At 35.7% G+C, this 16,936-nt stretch overlaps 2 protein-coding genes across 4 annotated transcripts; both read left to right on the top strand.

Moving 5' to 3' along the window:
- The first annotated feature begins 1,095 nt into the window (after positions 1 to 1,095).
- Positions 1,096 to 6,510, top strand: LOC117629627 (F-box/LRR-repeat protein At1g67190-like). Its single transcript, XM_034362177.1, is given in 3 exon segments — positions 1,096 to 1,134; positions 1,221 to 1,399; positions 1,778 to 6,510. A coding segment is annotated over 1 exon segment (1,260 nt). The 5' UTR covers positions 1,096 to 1,134; positions 1,221 to 1,399; positions 1,778 to 1,984; the 3' UTR covers positions 3,245 to 6,510.
- A 2,866-nt stretch (positions 6,511 to 9,376) lies between these two features.
- Positions 9,377 to 16,078, top strand: LOC117631042 (transcription factor TGA9). Of its 3 annotated transcripts, XM_034363968.1 has the most exons (13): positions 9,377 to 9,690; positions 9,841 to 10,002; positions 10,194 to 10,276; positions 10,649 to 10,725; positions 10,872 to 11,150; positions 12,024 to 12,071; positions 12,157 to 12,216; positions 12,327 to 12,404; positions 12,539 to 12,587; positions 13,008 to 13,279; positions 13,563 to 13,784; positions 15,454 to 15,596; positions 15,763 to 15,955. In XM_034363968.1, the coding sequence occupies exons 2-13, from the start codon at positions 9,887 to 9,889 to the stop codon at positions 15,848 to 15,850; spliced, it is 1,515 nt and encodes a 504-aa protein (XP_034219859.1). In that variant the 5' UTR covers positions 9,377 to 9,690; positions 9,841 to 9,886; the 3' UTR covers positions 15,851 to 15,955. The 3 variants fall into 3 exon arrangements, with proteins under 3 accessions (XP_034219859.1, XP_034219857.1, XP_034219858.1); XM_034363966.1 differs by having other exon boundaries at positions 9,377 to 10,002; positions 15,763 to 16,078; XM_034363967.1 differs by lacking the exon at positions 12,024 to 12,071 and having other exon boundaries at positions 9,377 to 10,002.
- Positions 16,079 to 16,936: the final 858 nt, after the last annotated feature.

Below are 16,936 nucleotides of genomic sequence, written 5' to 3'. Positions count from 1 at the left end.
TAGTTTTTATGATGTTCCTTGTCTTGGAATAAAAAAAAGGCGTCAAGGAGCATAGTTTAAAAAAAAAAAAAAGGAAAAAAAAGAAGATAAATACAATAAAACAAGAGTGCTGCTATTTCCACCCACCTGTCCTATTTTCCCACCCACCTTATTTTTAAAATTTTAAAAATAAATTTACTTCTTTATAAAATGACTTGTGAGGACAACTCTCTCAATCTCTCTCACACGCACCCACAACCATATTTTTTTTTTTTGGTTCAAAATCCACACCCATCTTCATACCCAACCCACCAAACAAATGAAATCAACATCTTTCTCTCCCTGCGTTCTTCAAAAATTAGGAATCAGAAGAAAACCTAAACTTGCAAACTCATAACACCCCAATTTTATTTTCAGTCACACATAATCCAATTATTTTTCTTTCTTCTCTAACTCCAAAGCTCAAGTAGTCCCATAATTACATCGACTTTGAGCTTTTGGGCAACTCTAAAATTGACAGAAACTCATGGCCATTTCCTTTTCTTCCTTTGTCTCTTTCTTTCCTTTTAATTTCAAACTCAAATAACACCTCTATTGCAGTCTCTGAAAATAAAAATAAAATAAAGCAAACGTGTTTTTATTTTCGGGAACAGATAGAGTAATCAGTGTGAGTTTTTTTTTCTTTTTCTTCTGGGTGATAAGAAGGGGAGTGTTTTTTTTTCTTTGGCAGTAGGAGAGTTTTTCTTTGGTTGAAGAAGGAGAGTTAAATGTTTGTAAGATCATGGTGTTGACTGTTGGGTTTTCTCCAGAGGAGAAGTTTGGGGTGGGGGACTACGATTGGGGTGGGGATAGGCTAATTGAAGAATTTTTGTTATTATTTGTTATAAATTTTTTTGTTATTATAATAGCAAATATGGAAATACAATTAAAGGGTATTTTAAAAATAATAGTGGGTGGAAAGATAGGTTTGTGTTTATTCAATTTTATAGGGTGAGTGAAAAGATAAGATGGGTGAGAAAATAGAAATGGGGTAGAAATAACAGCACTTTAAAACAAGGTGTTACTTATATGTTGAGCATTTTAATTTATTTACGCAATATCCCGAAATGTTTTCAAGTTACTATAGAGCAAAGACCTTTTTGGATGACAAATTATGTAAGTAGGGATGAATTATCTAATGAGGATACTATTGCTCACCTTGATTTAATTGATTATTGATTCTTCCTCTCTCTCGATATCAGAAGTAGCGGATCTCAAGCCTATGCTCGAGGCTTTTCTTCTTGATCCACTCTTCATCTTCATCGAGTTTCCATTTCATTACCATTTGTACAATCATTCTTCAATCTGCATTTGCAATCCATTTCAAGTTGTTCTTCTGGTTACTAACAGCACCTTTCACCACCACCCTTTTGATCTCCAGGTAATCAGTTTTTTTATTTTTCGTTTCTGCATTTGGGATGGTTAAATTCGTTCTAATGCTTTTTTTTTGCTCTTTCGATATTGTATTTATTACCCACTATAATGTATACTATCAGAACTGAGTCGTTTTATTTGCTAGGAGTTTCTTCAATTCAGATTGATACCCTGATATTGGTTTTGTGGTGCTAATGGGTTTTGTATGTATGGTTTTGATTTTTAGTTGGTTACAATTTTGCTACTGTTGAGCATTTTAATTTCTTTAAGCAAAATCTGGATATTTTTTAATGTTATCAAGTTACTATAGTGGTGTGTGTTAGATTTTGGTTTAGGGATCTCATAAACTGTGGTGGACCAATTATTTTCTTTCTTTGTTGGCCAGCATTTCATTTTTGTTGATTCCACCAGCCTTCTGCTATTAGAGTAGTACTGTCAACGGGAACATCTATTGACTGGTTTTACAAGTTCACCTTGATTTTTGAAGAGCATGACATTTTGCTTCTTGGGAGATTAAGTATTTCGATAATGAGTTGATACTTTGTGGAAACCCAAGTGGTGTTTTTGAGAAAATTGATTAGTGTTGTGGGTTATGGAGCACCTGCCTGTTGAGGTCATTGGTAACATACTGTCCCGGCTCAGTGCTGCGCGAGATGTGGTGGTAGCCTCCACAACATGTCAGAAATGGCGAGAAGCTTGCCGCAAACACCTTCACACGCTTTCATTCAATTCCAATGATTGGCCTGTGTATCGGGATTTAACAACTAGTCAATTGGAAATCTTAATAACGCAAACAATTTTTCAAAGTACTGGATTACAAGGTCTATCAATCTTAATGGATGATGTTGAAGAGTTCTTGGGTTCCACTGTTATTGCATGGCTCATGTACACCAGAGAAACGCTTCGGCAATTGTTTTATAATGTTCGGACTGCTCCAAATGTAAACATTCTAGAAATTTGTGGGAGGCAAAAGTTGGAAATGTTGGTCTTGGGCCATAATTCTGTCACAGGAGTTGAACCCAAATTTCAGAGATTTCCTTGTTTGAAATCTCTTTCTTTGAGGTATGTTAGTATTTCAGCATTGGATCTGAGCCTTTTGCTAAGTGCATGCCCAAAGATTGAAACCTTAGAACTTGTCAACCCAGAGATAGCAATGTCAGATGCACAAGTGACTGTTGAGCTGAGCAGTCCAACATTAAAGAGCATTTATGCAGAAAGAATCAGTTTGGAAAAGTTTATATTGGAGGCTGATAGCATTCAGCGTTTGCACCTGAAAGCTTGTGCTCTTGAGGTCTTTGAACTCATTGGAAAGGGGACCTTGAAGCATTTCAAGATTGATGATGTTAGTGTCTTTCATCTTGATATCGGTGATAATGTTGAAAACCTTGAGATTGTAGATATTAGCAATTTTACAATTATATGGCCAAAATTTTACCAGATGATCTCGAGATTGTCAAAATTGAGGAGGCTTCGGCATGGGATGTGATTTTTTTATGATGAGGATGAGATTGTGGATTTAGAAACGATTGCTGTCTGTTTACCACAGCTGAGTCATTTGTCATTGAGTTATGATTTAAGAGATGGAGTGCTTCACTATGGTTTGCAAGGATCTTCTCATCTGGAGAATGTTACTTTCTTGGAGCTTGGGTGGACTCTAATCAATGATATCTTCATACATTTTGTTGAAGGGCTGTTGAAACGATGCCCAAGTCTTAAGAAATTGGTTATTCATGGGGTTGTTTCAGAAGCCAAAACCCATGAAGAATGCCAAACGTTAGCAAATTTCACCTCATCCATCGTCCAGCTCATGAGACAATACATGTATGTAGAGGTGCAGTTTGACTATGAGTAGAAACATTGCAACAAATATGTGAAATTCCAGTTTTGTTCAATTGTAAAAGCGCATATGCAGGTAAATTTTACAGCTTGTTGAGCATGAGCAGCTTTTTGCATTCTATATGATAGTTGATCTGTCTTCCCCTGATTGATTTAGTAGTTTCTTAAACAAAAAATGGCTCAAGATCTCTCTCTCTCTCTCTCTCTCTCTCTCTCTCTCACACACACACACACACACACACACACAGAGTTACATGCTCATGTGCAAAAAAAGGTGTGCACACACATCCACACATGCTAGTGCACACTGTCTTCTGTTGTTTTTCCTTGCTGATTTGCCTCCTTTTTCGTATGCCACTTTTGTAATCTTTCTTCAAGTGCCTTCAAGTGCCATTGATCGGAGTTACACAGTTTACCTCTGGTATTTGTCTCGGTTGTCTTTTTTCCTTATTTTGTTGTAACTTATAGTTGTGGTAGCAATGCAGTTACAAATTTATTGTGATATTGCTGTCACTTCTCCCAAATTTGAATGTTATTACGCTTCCACTTCAAAAGGCATCTGTCTTTTATATGGTTGAGACTGTAGGTTTAAATACAGTTATTCACTGGAGCTACTCTGATACAGAAAGCATACGTCTTATTGCTATTTTAAATCTATTTTAAAATGACTGATTTAGAAGAAAGACTAAAATAAAGTGTGGTGTAATTTTTCTGTCCTTTCACTTAAAGCGTTGAGTATTATTAATGGCTGGCAATTGGGGCCTTGATTACCTCATTCAATGAAAGGATCCTCACTTGTCAGCTATATGTTGGCAGATGGGTAGGAATTGCCTAGTTCTGAATTAGGGTAACATGTGAAAAAGGAATTATTTTTTTTCTCCACCGGAATCTTATGATTTCTATAACAGCTGACCATTTCTACTTCTTTTGGTTTTAAAGGATTCTCGAAGTGTTAGTCCTTATAAAGAGGAGTGTGCGACTAGGAGTTAGAGCCAGGAGGAGTCATTATGTTTGAGAGACCTTGAAATTCTTATAATTGGTTGGTGGCTGTTGAACAGTGAAAGATGTCAGCTTACCTGACTATCTTCACACCTATTTCATTTTATAATGACAACTTATTATAATTTATGCTACTGTTTACTTAATTGATCTCTGTGACCAGTTAGCTAGTATTTCCAATATTCTTCAAATGTACATTAAAATATCTTCGTTGCATGTTGAATGTCACATCTCCGCCATCATTGATAGTTTTGTTCCTCTGCTACATTCTTTTTGGTGATGTGAAAAGTTTCTTGCCCTTGTTGTGATCAGTCCATCTTGGAGTTTATGTCTCTTGTTTCTGCACCAGGAGCTTTATCTAATTGAATTGATGATAGATAAACTGCATTCTCATAAATAGTCATATGTTGATGCATATGCCTGATTCATCAGCTAAGTCCACTTCAGTGATCAATATGATCATTCCTTGCTAAGGCTAATTTATGATAGCTGGAGCCTGGATTTCTGATTAGATAGGCAGCTGCAAAAGACAGATTCGATGGAAAGATATAGGAAAAAGAATGAAGAAATTAATTTAAAGACTGTCAGTTGATTATAGAAACAAGCGTAACGTTTAGTTGTGTGATAGATAATAGAGAATGTTGTCTGAATATAATGAAAAATTAGGCATCTTGCTTTTTCAGGTTTCTTTTAGTTTTGGATTTTTAGCATGTTGTCCATTGGGATATCAGACACCAGATTGTGTCTTCTGGCCTTTTCACCTTGAATTCTAGATGAGGATTTTTATCATTTTTGTTTTTCTGTGTTGGGGTATTGAGCGGTTTGCAACCTGGAGTCTTTGAGTATCTATCCTCCTCTGTTTGATTGGATATTCACATCTTGCATTAATTGTAGTGTGAAACAAGAGCTATGCTGCTAAATTTCTTCACGAGAATACGTATACAGGCTATGATACATATCTACACATATATGGTTGAGTTCAAAGAAAGAGTTCTGTGGAAAACGGTAATGTATGATCATTTGGACTCATTAATTAAGTATAAAAACGCCATATTAAGACACTAAATAATTTTTTTTCCTTAGACTACGTCTTTGCATGGCCCCCTGGAAATGCACATGGAGTCTTCGGCCTTGATCACTGTATATTATGGAAATTAACATAGTATTTGAGGCTATGTAGCATTCAAGTTAATATACCACATTTAAGGCATACTTCGACCACTTGTTTATACCATCCCATTTTGGTTTTTATTTGAGACATTAGGGTCACCAATTTGTTCATCCAGAGGTTTATGGGATAAGGTGCTTCACTGATTTTCATGTTCTCTTCCTTCCCTGTTTTCAAACTGAATATTCTATGGCATTTTTTCTGAGTTTTGAACAGCCAGAAAACTTTTATGTGAAATGGTTATAGTTCTAAGACCGTAGAGTGAAAGATTCCTACTCAAAATTATGGTGGTTTAGACTTTTTGAAAAGTCTGTTGAGATATATTTTTGTTGTGCTCTGGCAATCTCTTTTCTAACATGGACAGGAATATAAAGACCACTAGGCCAGTCGTGCCCACCGTTTCTGGAGTATTTCTTGAGGTGCTAATTGCATAAAAAGTTGGCACTAGGCATGAGCAGAGTCCCACATTGCCTGGGTACCTTTGAGATGTGTTGTAAGCTGATTTTATGGATGTGTTCTATTGATAGATTTAGCACGGTATTAGCTATAGGGCAGGTGTACTGCAGGGATGGTGGGTTCACATAGTTGCATTTCCTGCCCGAAGTAGAATGGGACAGCCGAGTGGCTCCAGCCCTAGCTCTGAGATGAAGTGTTAGCCTACTTTGACATTGCCTTGGTACCTTTAAGATATGCAACATATAATCATGAGACCCTCTTATAAGCCGGTCGTAAAGGATGCGCTCTACTTACAGGTTTTCTAGTCATTGTGGATCAGTCACATTTATCTAGATATGTTTTGTTTGCAAAAATCTGTGAACTTCCAACATACAATAGAAAGAGCCTGATGGTCAAGTGCTTATTCTCGTGTTTCTTTCTGATCAAAAGACATTTGGAGGCCCTGGGAAGACGCTCTGTTAAATCTGATCATGGCCACCAAAGCCTGCCCTTGTCTTTGAAGTATGTTGATAATTATGGATTTTTGTTGCACAGAAGTTTCACATGTACTTGAGTATACAAGCATTGCATTGATTGCAGACTTATTTGTTGTTCCAATAAATACATTTTCAAACCGGCGCTAAATTGCTTGTGAGCATCCTAGTGGTGGTTCCTTGAATCATAACTTATTATGGTGTTACTCTGCAAACTTGTGTAAAGTTTTTTTATATTTTTATTCAATATAATTATGAGATCATAAAATTGGATTAGAAGTGAGAAATTTTTAATTCAGTTACCTTATATGCTGAATCTGTATTGTTGGATTGAATCGTCATGTAATGCTTCACCTTGAGACTTTGTATTTAAAACTTGTAAACAAATTTGGTGTCGTTTGCCATCTTGCAAAGGATCATATAATGTTCCCAACTGTCCAAGGCAAAATGGTCAGACTCAAATGCATGAAAGAAACATATGCATTAAGAGATCGTACGAATAGTTCAGTGGTCAAACTCAAAACCTACTTTCTTTTATTGCTGGCTTTGGAAAATACGAAAAAATTTGTAACAGCCGAGGTTGGTCAAAAGACAAGGTTTTTAGTTCTGAACCCTAAAACAAAAATCCCAATGACAGTTTCTAGATTTGAAAATCTCATTTGCTTAGCCGGTCAGTGATTTGTGCTTAATCCACTCAAATAGATATTGATCATATGCAAGTCAATATTATTTTTCATTAGGCTAGATCTCGTTAGCTAGCTGTCTCTAGAGTCTTTAAATGTGTTAAAAATTACGACTCAGATGAGTGTTTTGTGGGGGAAGGTTGTGAGCAAGCTACCGCTCAGTGAGATAGGCTACTGGTCGGCCAATGGAACTCACTGCCCTACTCTCCTAATCCTCATATAAATTTTCCTTTTTATAATCCAAGGCTATTCCCCTCTGCAATAAATACAAAACCGTATGCGCATTTTCTCTCTCTTTTCTGGTGTGCAAATTTGTATTATGCGTATGCCACCGCTGCACTTGATGACCACTTTAACAACATCTGGACTTCCAAGTCCTTCCAATCCCAATAGCAGCATGCATCACACACCATGGGATAAGAAAGTAACAATTCATTACAATTAGGGAACTTAATTTGTCGCATGTTGCAATTAAGAAACATAATTACAGTTAGTTTTTTAGATTTTGCTCATGAGTTTTGCTAATCATGATTGAGTTCATAATTACTATCTTAATTGGGTTCACTGCTAATCATTGGCCAACATAATAATCTTATTGTTTTGGTAAAAGGTCAACGCTAGGATCTACCTCAAACACAGCTACCTTTCATGGCATACCCCTACTAAATCTGTGCATTTTACCTATAAAGAAGCAGAAGATATATGTAACCTTACAAATGCGGACACGCATGCAATTAAATGATGTCTTAATAATAAAATGCAAGTTGGGTATGGTTCAATTCAAGCCAATAATACTATAAAAACAACTACATTAATATATTTTAATCTAAGTCCTCTTATTGCTTAGGTGACAAGCAATTATGACTAAATCCAGTTTAACATAATCTACAAGGCCATAATTAAAGTTAGAATTTGAGCCCACCCAATCAGCTATTTCCACACAAGCAGAAGGACATATAAGAACTACAATTAGGGGGAATATAAGATCTATGTAATACATAATTATCTGACAAAGTCTGCTTGAGCGATCTCTCATATGAAGAACATGTTGTAAGGTTTATTGGGAGCAAAAGCATGACTTAAATACATATTTACCTAATCCATGAATATTTCTTAATTTAAACCAAACCCCCCCTTTTTTGAAAAAAAAAAAAAAAAAAACCAATCATTGGTGTATATCATAAGGGAATAATTGGTAGAAGGCATATTACGAAAGGTAGTAGATGAGCATGACATAAAATATTAATGTTATATACATATCAATCTCTTAATTAAAAAGGCCATGGGTCCATTACAATCTCTCTCTATATATAAATATATTTATATATTTTCCTCAATAATGTGGGTTTAACCTTAAATTAGTGTGAATATAATTCTTAATCACATCTTTTCCTCTATTCTTTTTTGCACTAAACGTGCTATTAATCTATATTTATTTTCCTTCTAATGACAGTTTTAATTGGGTTTGTACCTCTTCAAAGAAACTATAGGTTTGGTACACACTAAAAAGAAACAACAAAAAATACACCTAATGTTGGAATTAGGAGTAGTTTATGAAGGCAAACTCAATCAATCAGCCATGACATTAGACCCCCTGGCTAGAACTCAGATAAACATATTTCTATTAATAGTAAGGAATCTTAATGAGCCATGGTTTTAGGTAATGACAGGGAATGGATGTTGACCCATCAACAAAGGTAATAATACCAAACAAATCCATCTCAGAAGCAGGGATTAAATACACATAAGTGGGCTTTGCTTGTGGATTATTATATTCTAATGTTTTAGTTGAAAATGGTATAAGCAAAAAACTTTACAAATATTTTTTTAAAAACCTCTCTTTCTCAAAGGCCACCCCCACCCCTACCCCTAACCCCAAGTTGTCAGAAATAAACTCCATCCCCTCTTTTGGGCTAGAAAAAAGATCACAGAAAACCCATTTGCAGCTTTTCCTTTCCTCCCCAGTCCTCACCTTTTACCATCTTTTGTGAAAGAAAACCTTGTCTCATCTCATATAAAAATGATGAATTCATTGTTATTTATCCTGTAAGTACTTGCATCTCTGAAGAGCACAATAAAAAGGAACCAATGGCATAGCACAGGCGGTTAGAAGAGAGAGAGAGTGGAGTAGGAGTCAGTGATTCCAGTGGGTTCCTGCCAAAGACCCCACACATGATTTTTCAAATTTTTTTATAATTTCTCTAATTTTTTCCTCATTTAATATTATAATATATGTTTTTTTTAAAAAATTTTCTGTTTTCAAACCCCACACACCCAAGAGGCCTGAGCTGAGAGACAGGTCTTGCAAGGACAAGATTTTCTGTACCATGGGATGAGTTTCAAAATCTGATAATATTTACTAAAGAGAGAGAGAAGGGTGATAAAGCAACCCCAAACAGAGACAGAGTAATCAATTAGCTTTCTTCATAGAGAAGTAGAGAAAGAAGGAGACAGAGACACCCTCCTCAGAGAGAGAGAGAGAGAGAGAGAGAGAGAGAGATCAAAAGTTGCAAACAGAGACATAAATGAGAGAGAGACTTACTGGACCCTCTCTCTCCTGTGGTTTCTTTTAGATTATATCCTTTGATCTTTTGCTGCTTTGCTTTGCTTTGTGTATATGTCTCTTTCAAGTTCTTTGCTCCATATACACTTGGTCTAGGCATCTTAAAGCAAAACAATTGAGGTAAAGAGAGAAGTGAAATTCCTGGGAAATTGTTTTCCCATTCCCAAGTCCTCTGTTTCTTCTAGCTAACTGAAAAAAAAAAAAAACAAAAACAAAAACAAAAGTTTTCTTAACTATGGCTTTCATTTCTGCCACATGTCCCGATTCCAGCTTCTTCTTGGAGTACAAAGATGAAAATGGTCTGAGAAAATCTTGCATGGCGAGTCATAGAGTTGGAGAGACTGCTACTGGTTTATCAGAATCAGGACCTTCAAATCACCATGTTCCTTATGCTGTTCTTCATGGGATGAATGCTCCGTCAACCAGTTTTCTGTATGATATCACATAAATTTCCAAACTTTCATTCAAATATTGCAATTTCAAGACTAATTTCCACTTGGGTTTCTTTTACTTTTCCAATTTGATTAATTTTTTTGCTGTTTGTTTTTCTCTGATCTGTTCATGTTTTTCTTTTGACATGGGCTATTAATTCTTTTTTTTTTGCTTCTTTTGTTGGTGGCTAGCAATCAAGAAGGATCTGCCTTTGATTTTGGAGAGCTGGAAGAAGCAATTGCGCGGCAAGTTAGAAATGATGAAGCTCAAGCACGTATGCTTCTACACCTATCATCATTTCTGCTTTTGGTGACGTTTGATAAAGCATAACCAACCTCTTTAGAAAAGCAGAGAGAGAGAGAGAGAGAGAGAGAGAGAGAGGGGTTTGAATATGTCTACTGGAAGCATAGAGAGGGTGGGGGGGTGGAGGTTACCATTTCCAATACAGTAATGATTCTGAGACGAGAGTTGAATGGCGTGAGGCTACAAACTTAGAAACCTTTAGCATGATTTTTTACTGACTCCATAACTGCAGAAAAGGAGGATTAGGTCCTCCCTCCCCCAACACCTTTTGATGCTTTGAAAAAATCTTGCAAGTCTTTATTTTGGTGATCCTCTGAGATTTGGCTTTTGTGATTCTTTGCAGCTTTATTCACAGGCAGGCCTGCTGCTACTCTGGAAATGTTCCCTTCTTGGCCAATGAGATTCCACCAAACCCCAAGGGTACAGCTTTGACCATCTCCATCCATAATTTATTCTCTCACAATTTTCAAATTGGGTTTTTCCTTTAAAAAAAAAAAATTTTGTTTTAGTGATTTTCATAATTACCCAGATGGAAATTTGATTAATTTTTGCTTTGGAAATGGCAGGGAAGTTCGAAGTCAGGAGGGGAAAGCACAGACTCAGGATCACAAGTGAACACTCTCACAAGCAAGGGAGAGGGTGGCCAGTTGGAGCCAGAATCTCCAATCAGTAAAAAGGCATCTTCCTCAGATCACCAACAGACTTTTGATCAGAAGCATCTACAGTTTCAACAGCAGCAACAATTGCAGGCTCAAGACATGGCAATAAATGACAGTTCAAGAGGAGGAGCAGTAGGAGTAGGAGCTTCACAAAGTCAATCAGCTGCCAAACCATCCCAGGAAAAGGTTCTTTAAATTAAACTCCTCCTGTTTTGCAACTGTAATCTCTCATTTCTTTCTCATATCATATCATCCCATATCCCCACAACTGAGGAAAAAGTTGGCATCTTTATTGTTATTATTACTGTTTTCATCTCTCTCTCTCTCTCTCCAAATATTATAGCACAGATCCCAAAACTCAGAAAATCAAAGAAAGACAGAGTTTACCTTATTTCTGAACGATTTTCTGATAAGCTGTCTGACACAAGAAAGAGAGAGAGTTTGTACACACAAACTTATAAAAATAATAATAAAAGAAAAGGAAAAGTGAGAATCTTCACAGTAGTTACCACTGTGTTTTGCCTACAATAAATATGCCCCACTTTACTCACTGTTTTTTGTCTATTAACACAACCAAAACTTCTTGTTTCTTTCGCCTTCAAAAATCCACTTTGAAATTAGAAACCCAAATTTACTTGCCTCGAGAGCAGCACTCAAGTCATTAGCATCACAAATCAGAAATGCTTCCTGGAAATTCTGTGAGCTTTTCTAATCATTGTTGTGGTTTTGTTTCAATCAAATCATGGAATCTTCCCCTATGATTCTGCGTACATGTCTAATCCAACTATCCAAGCATACATAAAAACATAACCTTTTTTTTCTTCTTCTTTTTCCTTCAATTTCCATCTTCTTTTTTTTATTTATTAAAAACCAAATAGAGATAGAGATGCCATGCCACCTTCCTCATGTCTCCTTGTTCCCAACCTTAAAACAATTTCTTAATTTATTTTGGTAATTTATTCCATGTGGTTATTTCCATACTCAATCAAAACTCCCTCTCTCTCTCTCTCTCTCTCTCTCTCTCTCCCCTTTTTCTTATTCATGTTTTCAATGTTCCAGAGGAAGGGAGCTGGTTCAACATCAGAGAATAAACAACTTGATGCTAAGGTTTTCAACATAACAATATTCTTGCATTTTTTCTTTTACAATTTTTGACATCAACTTTGAACTGAAGTACCTTTCATTGGTTCAGACATTGAGACGTCTAGCTCAAAACAGAGAAGCTGCAAGAAAAAGCCGTCTCAGAAAAAAGGTAAATGTCAGTTATCAAATCACACACATTAAAAAAAATATATCTAATTTCCCGGCTACTTTATTTAGCTTAATTATTATTTTAATGGTCCATTCTCTCCTTGTCATTAGGCTTATGTGCAACAGCTAGAGACAAGCAGGATAAAGCTTACCCAGCTAGAACAAGATCTTCAAAGAGCGCGCGCTCAGGTTTTATTTAAAAACTATGAAAATTTATTTCTGACTTAAAAAATTACAACAGTTAAGATTTATTATTTATTTTGTTAATGGTATTGAATTTTCTTTTTCTTTTTCTTTTTTCTTCTTTAAAATTATTTTCTTAGGGGTTGTTCTTGGGTGGTTGTGGTGGTGGTCTTGGCAATATCAGCTCAGGTGAGTTTCTTGACAAAAAAACCTTTTTATGTAATTTTTTTTAGAAATAAAAAAAAGTTGATAAATGTAAAAAATTTAAATTTCTTTTAACATTGAAGCTTCCAGTCAAATATGGAGTTTGACCAAATTATGGAGAAAAATTGTAGCATGTATTTTAAATGGAGCAGATCTTTCATATATATATATAAATGATTTTTTTTCAATGGTTTAACTTTTATCTGTGCATGCATTATTTAAACCCCCCCGTGCTATAACTTTTCAACTTTTAGCACAATAATGTACTCTTTTCACCAAACAATTATTAATAAATATAAATATAATTTAAAATAAAATATGTGCTTTATTTCTTCGCAGCAAATTGGCCATGATCATGTAATATTGGTTATAAATTATTTATTTATTTTGTTATTGTTTTTTTAGGTGCTGCAATATTTGACATGGAATATGCAAGATGGCTAGAAGACGACCACCGGCACATGTCGGAGCTCCGAACAGGGTTGCAGGCACATTTATCCGATAGCGATCTTCGCGTAATTGTGGATGGATACATTTCACACTATGATGAAATTTTCCAGCTGAAAGGAGTGGCTGCTAAATCTGATGTGTTTCACCTCATTACTGGAATGTGGACTACCCCAGCTGAGCGTTGCTTCCTCTGGATGGGTGGTTTTAGACCCTCTGAGCTAATCAAGGTTTGGGTTTATTTCCATGTTTATGCACACAACTATTTATTCCGAATTATTATTATATATATATATCAGAGCTTAACTAGCTAGGATTGAAATAAAAACATTTCAATTTGATCATGCAAAAGTTAATTATTTGCCCCATTTTGACAGTTTTAGGATAAATTATTGTATGTGCCAGTTATATGATATCGCTTACAATATATTACGAATTATGGTTAAATAATCTTATTGCCCTTCACTTTTCACTTGTTTTACTTAATGGGTGTTTCTCTTTGGTATTAATCAGATGTTAACAGCACAGTTAGACCCACTAACAGAACAGCAATTCATGGGGATATATAGCCTCCAGCAGTCCTCGCAACAAGCAGAAGAGGCACTTACTCAAGGTCTAGAGCAGCTTCATCAGTCTCTGGTCGACACCATTGCCGGTGGGCCAGTCATCGACGGCATGCAACAGATGGCCGTGGCTTTGGGCAAGCTCACTAATCTTGAAGGCTTCGTTCGCCAGGTAAATAAAAGTAGTAACAAACATGATCATGAGAAATAAATAACATAGCATTATTTTATTCATTTGACCATGGAAAACCAAAGCTCATTTTGCATCCATCACGCAAAGTCAAGCATGTACTTCATATATATAATTAATCTCTTTGTTAAGAATTGTTTTATAACATGCAGTAGTCATTTTGTTCTTCTTTCCATTGAACCCTAGGGGGTTATTTTTATATATATAGCTATTATTATACATATTTATTAGCAAGCTTGCCTGGTGCTTTTTGAAAATGAATTTGTGTCGGAGAGTAAAACGTGGTGTCTCGTTCAGTCGATTTCTGAAAAGCATTAAAAAGTTTCATATTGCATTTTCCAGATTTGACCGATACATATCGATGTCTAGGTAAAATCCGTTCTATAAGTCCTAGACTAACCCACTTTTCAAAATATCCGAGGATTGATTAGATTTTGCGTGACGAATCTACAAATAGTTGATGGAAATGGAACCCACTTGAACAAGATTAAGATTATCTTTACGAAAAGGGCGGCGATTTTTTTTATAGTTGTGGAGCATTATTATAGGTTTCAACGACTACCAGTCAGTCACGCTAATTATTGTTTTAACATTAAGAAGGTGTATGATCTTTTCATCACACCACAAAGAGTTGAAGATAGAACTTGGGTAGGTGACATCAACATGGTAGTTGATCTGAATTCTTCCAACTAGTCCATTTTTTTCATTATATTCCTTCTTTCTGTCCTCTTGTTTTGCGCCGCCATTCTCTAACCTACACCTGAAGGGTAAGAATCCAAGGGCTTTCATTTTCACACACATCACCCTGATTTAACATTTTAATTGACTTTTAGTTCAAGCTCCTACTAATTAAAGAAATCAAAATGGAAACATCCATACTATAGTCAACTAAACATTGTATCTACATTTTTATCATTTCCATGTTCATCCAACCGTTCAATAAATATCTACTGTGATGGTCTTGATGATCATGAATATCCCAATTGACCATGAAGTTTTCCATTCATCAGGGCTGTCACTGTCATGCTCTTGGTCAAATTTTCAGACAGATGATATATGATATTATACAGATAATAGATTGGTCACATCCTCTACATGCTTGCCACGTATATAGTTGGCTTTATTGGGTCATCATAATTTCATAAACCCCATAATTTTGGGGTGCGCCAGTATTTCTTTTTAGCTAGGGTGTCAATCAAGATGCTGAATGCTAGGGTTTTGGTGTAGTTTTTCCATCCCAAATGTTTCTTTCAGAGGTAGGTTTGAGTGTGATGTTTGTTGAAATGAAAACCGTAGCTGGACCTATCGACTGAATTTAAAATTCAGATGGCAAATATAGGTAATAAATTAATTGAATATGTTGTATTATTTTTCTAAACCATGATTGGAACAGTCCAAATTCATAGATGGAACAAGTTTTTCCAATTTCAACTTGTTTGAAATGTTGTTTAAAGGCTGTGCCCATGTGATCTTGCACTGGGGACCCATTCCACGGTCTACATATGCATCATGGTTCTTGTTTAATCTTATATTATTTACAAAATCAAACATGCTTTTTCTTCTTTTCCTTGTGTCTTTTGTGTCTCTTGTGCTAATTTGGTCTTCCTGAGAATTAAGTAACTCTTTATTTGCGTGTCCCAATTGTACTTAGGCTGATAATTTGAGACAACAAACCCTTCATCAATTGCGCCGGATTTTGACAGTTCGTCAGGCAGCTCGATGCTTTCTTGTAATCGGAGAGTACTATGGACGATTACGAGCACTTAGTTCTCTTTGGGCATCTCGACCGCGAGAGTAAGTTTTCCCATAATTTGTCCCTCTTCTCTTTTACAATAGGTCCTACATACACCTATTGTGACTAGTGACAATGAATTTTTGTTCTTGCATATGTTTTTAATGATTAACTTTTGAATTACTAATTATAACCACTGAATTAATAATTATGTCCTCAACTCTGCAGGAGCATGATCAGCGATGACAACTCGTGCCAAACAACAACAGACTTGCAAATGGTTCAACCTTCGCAGAATCACTTCTCATCCTTCTGATCAAATCCCAATATAGCCAGAGAGCTGCCTCGTAATTACTGGATCAACTTCTTAGATTTCTAGCTTTACTGGCTGTGCTGCTGGGTGTTCCTTGATCAAGCTACTACTTTAGAAGAGATAGGACATTATATATATATTTTTCTGCTTTTTTTTTTATTTTTTATTTTTCTAATGTCCTTGTGTCACCACTACGTTATCTTGTAAATGTAATTCAATATTTTCTGTGCATGAGAAGCTTCTTCCACTTGCTTAAAGAAAAAGAAAAGAATATTAAACAATCAAACACAATTCTTTATCGAGCATATTTATGAATGTTATCTTCATCTAACGGCTTTTGCATGATATACACAGAAAGGTGGCGAGAGAGAGAGAGAGAGAGAGAGGGAACTGGGTATGTTGTCATCGTCTAATGTCTTTATTATTGAAACAATGGATGGTTGTGTTTGTATGAGAGAGAGAGAGAGAGAGAGAGAGGTGGGTTGTTGCATGCACTTCATTTATAAGAAGTGGTTGCGATGAAGAAGATGAATATATTATAGTGCAGAAGGGACAAGGGTAGAGATAAAGGATATAAACTGAGTGGATTGTCTTCTTCCTAATTGTTTGTGGAGAAAAGTTGTACGCATAGAGGGAAAGGTTGGTTCTTACCTTCATTTATATCAAGTGGTTGCAACTTAATTACAAAGGAGAGATTATTTAATCCACAAACGGACGAAGATGATGTGTGCGCATGCATGCCTGTCTACGGAGAGAGAGAGATTGATTGTCTGTTTGTTTGTTTGTTTGACCTAGAAGTATATATATCAAGGAGCCATTTGCATAAAAGCTGGACATGTGCACGCACAGTTGTACCTTGCAGAAATAAATGTTCCTTAATTTGATGAACTTGTATGTGAGATATCCGGAATAAAAAAATATAAAAGAATTCCTCTTTTTTTATACGAAAAGATATTACAATCATGAAACAGTACATTAATGATATATATTCAAACGAGCGTGATTCCAAATAATAATGCAAAATCGAGGTGTTAAAATATTCAAATTTAACAAGTTCTTAGCCTTTATCCAATTTTTCAAAATGGTAAA

The sequence above is a fragment of the Prunus dulcis genome, chromosome 6 (genome assembly GCF_902201215.1).
Source record: "Prunus dulcis chromosome 6, ALMONDv2, whole genome shotgun sequence".
NCBI classification, from domain to species: Eukaryota; Viridiplantae; Streptophyta; class Magnoliopsida; order Rosales; family Rosaceae; genus Prunus; species Prunus dulcis.
Note: the sequence above shows the minus strand (reverse complement) of the source record. Positions and strands in the feature narration are given on the sequence as shown.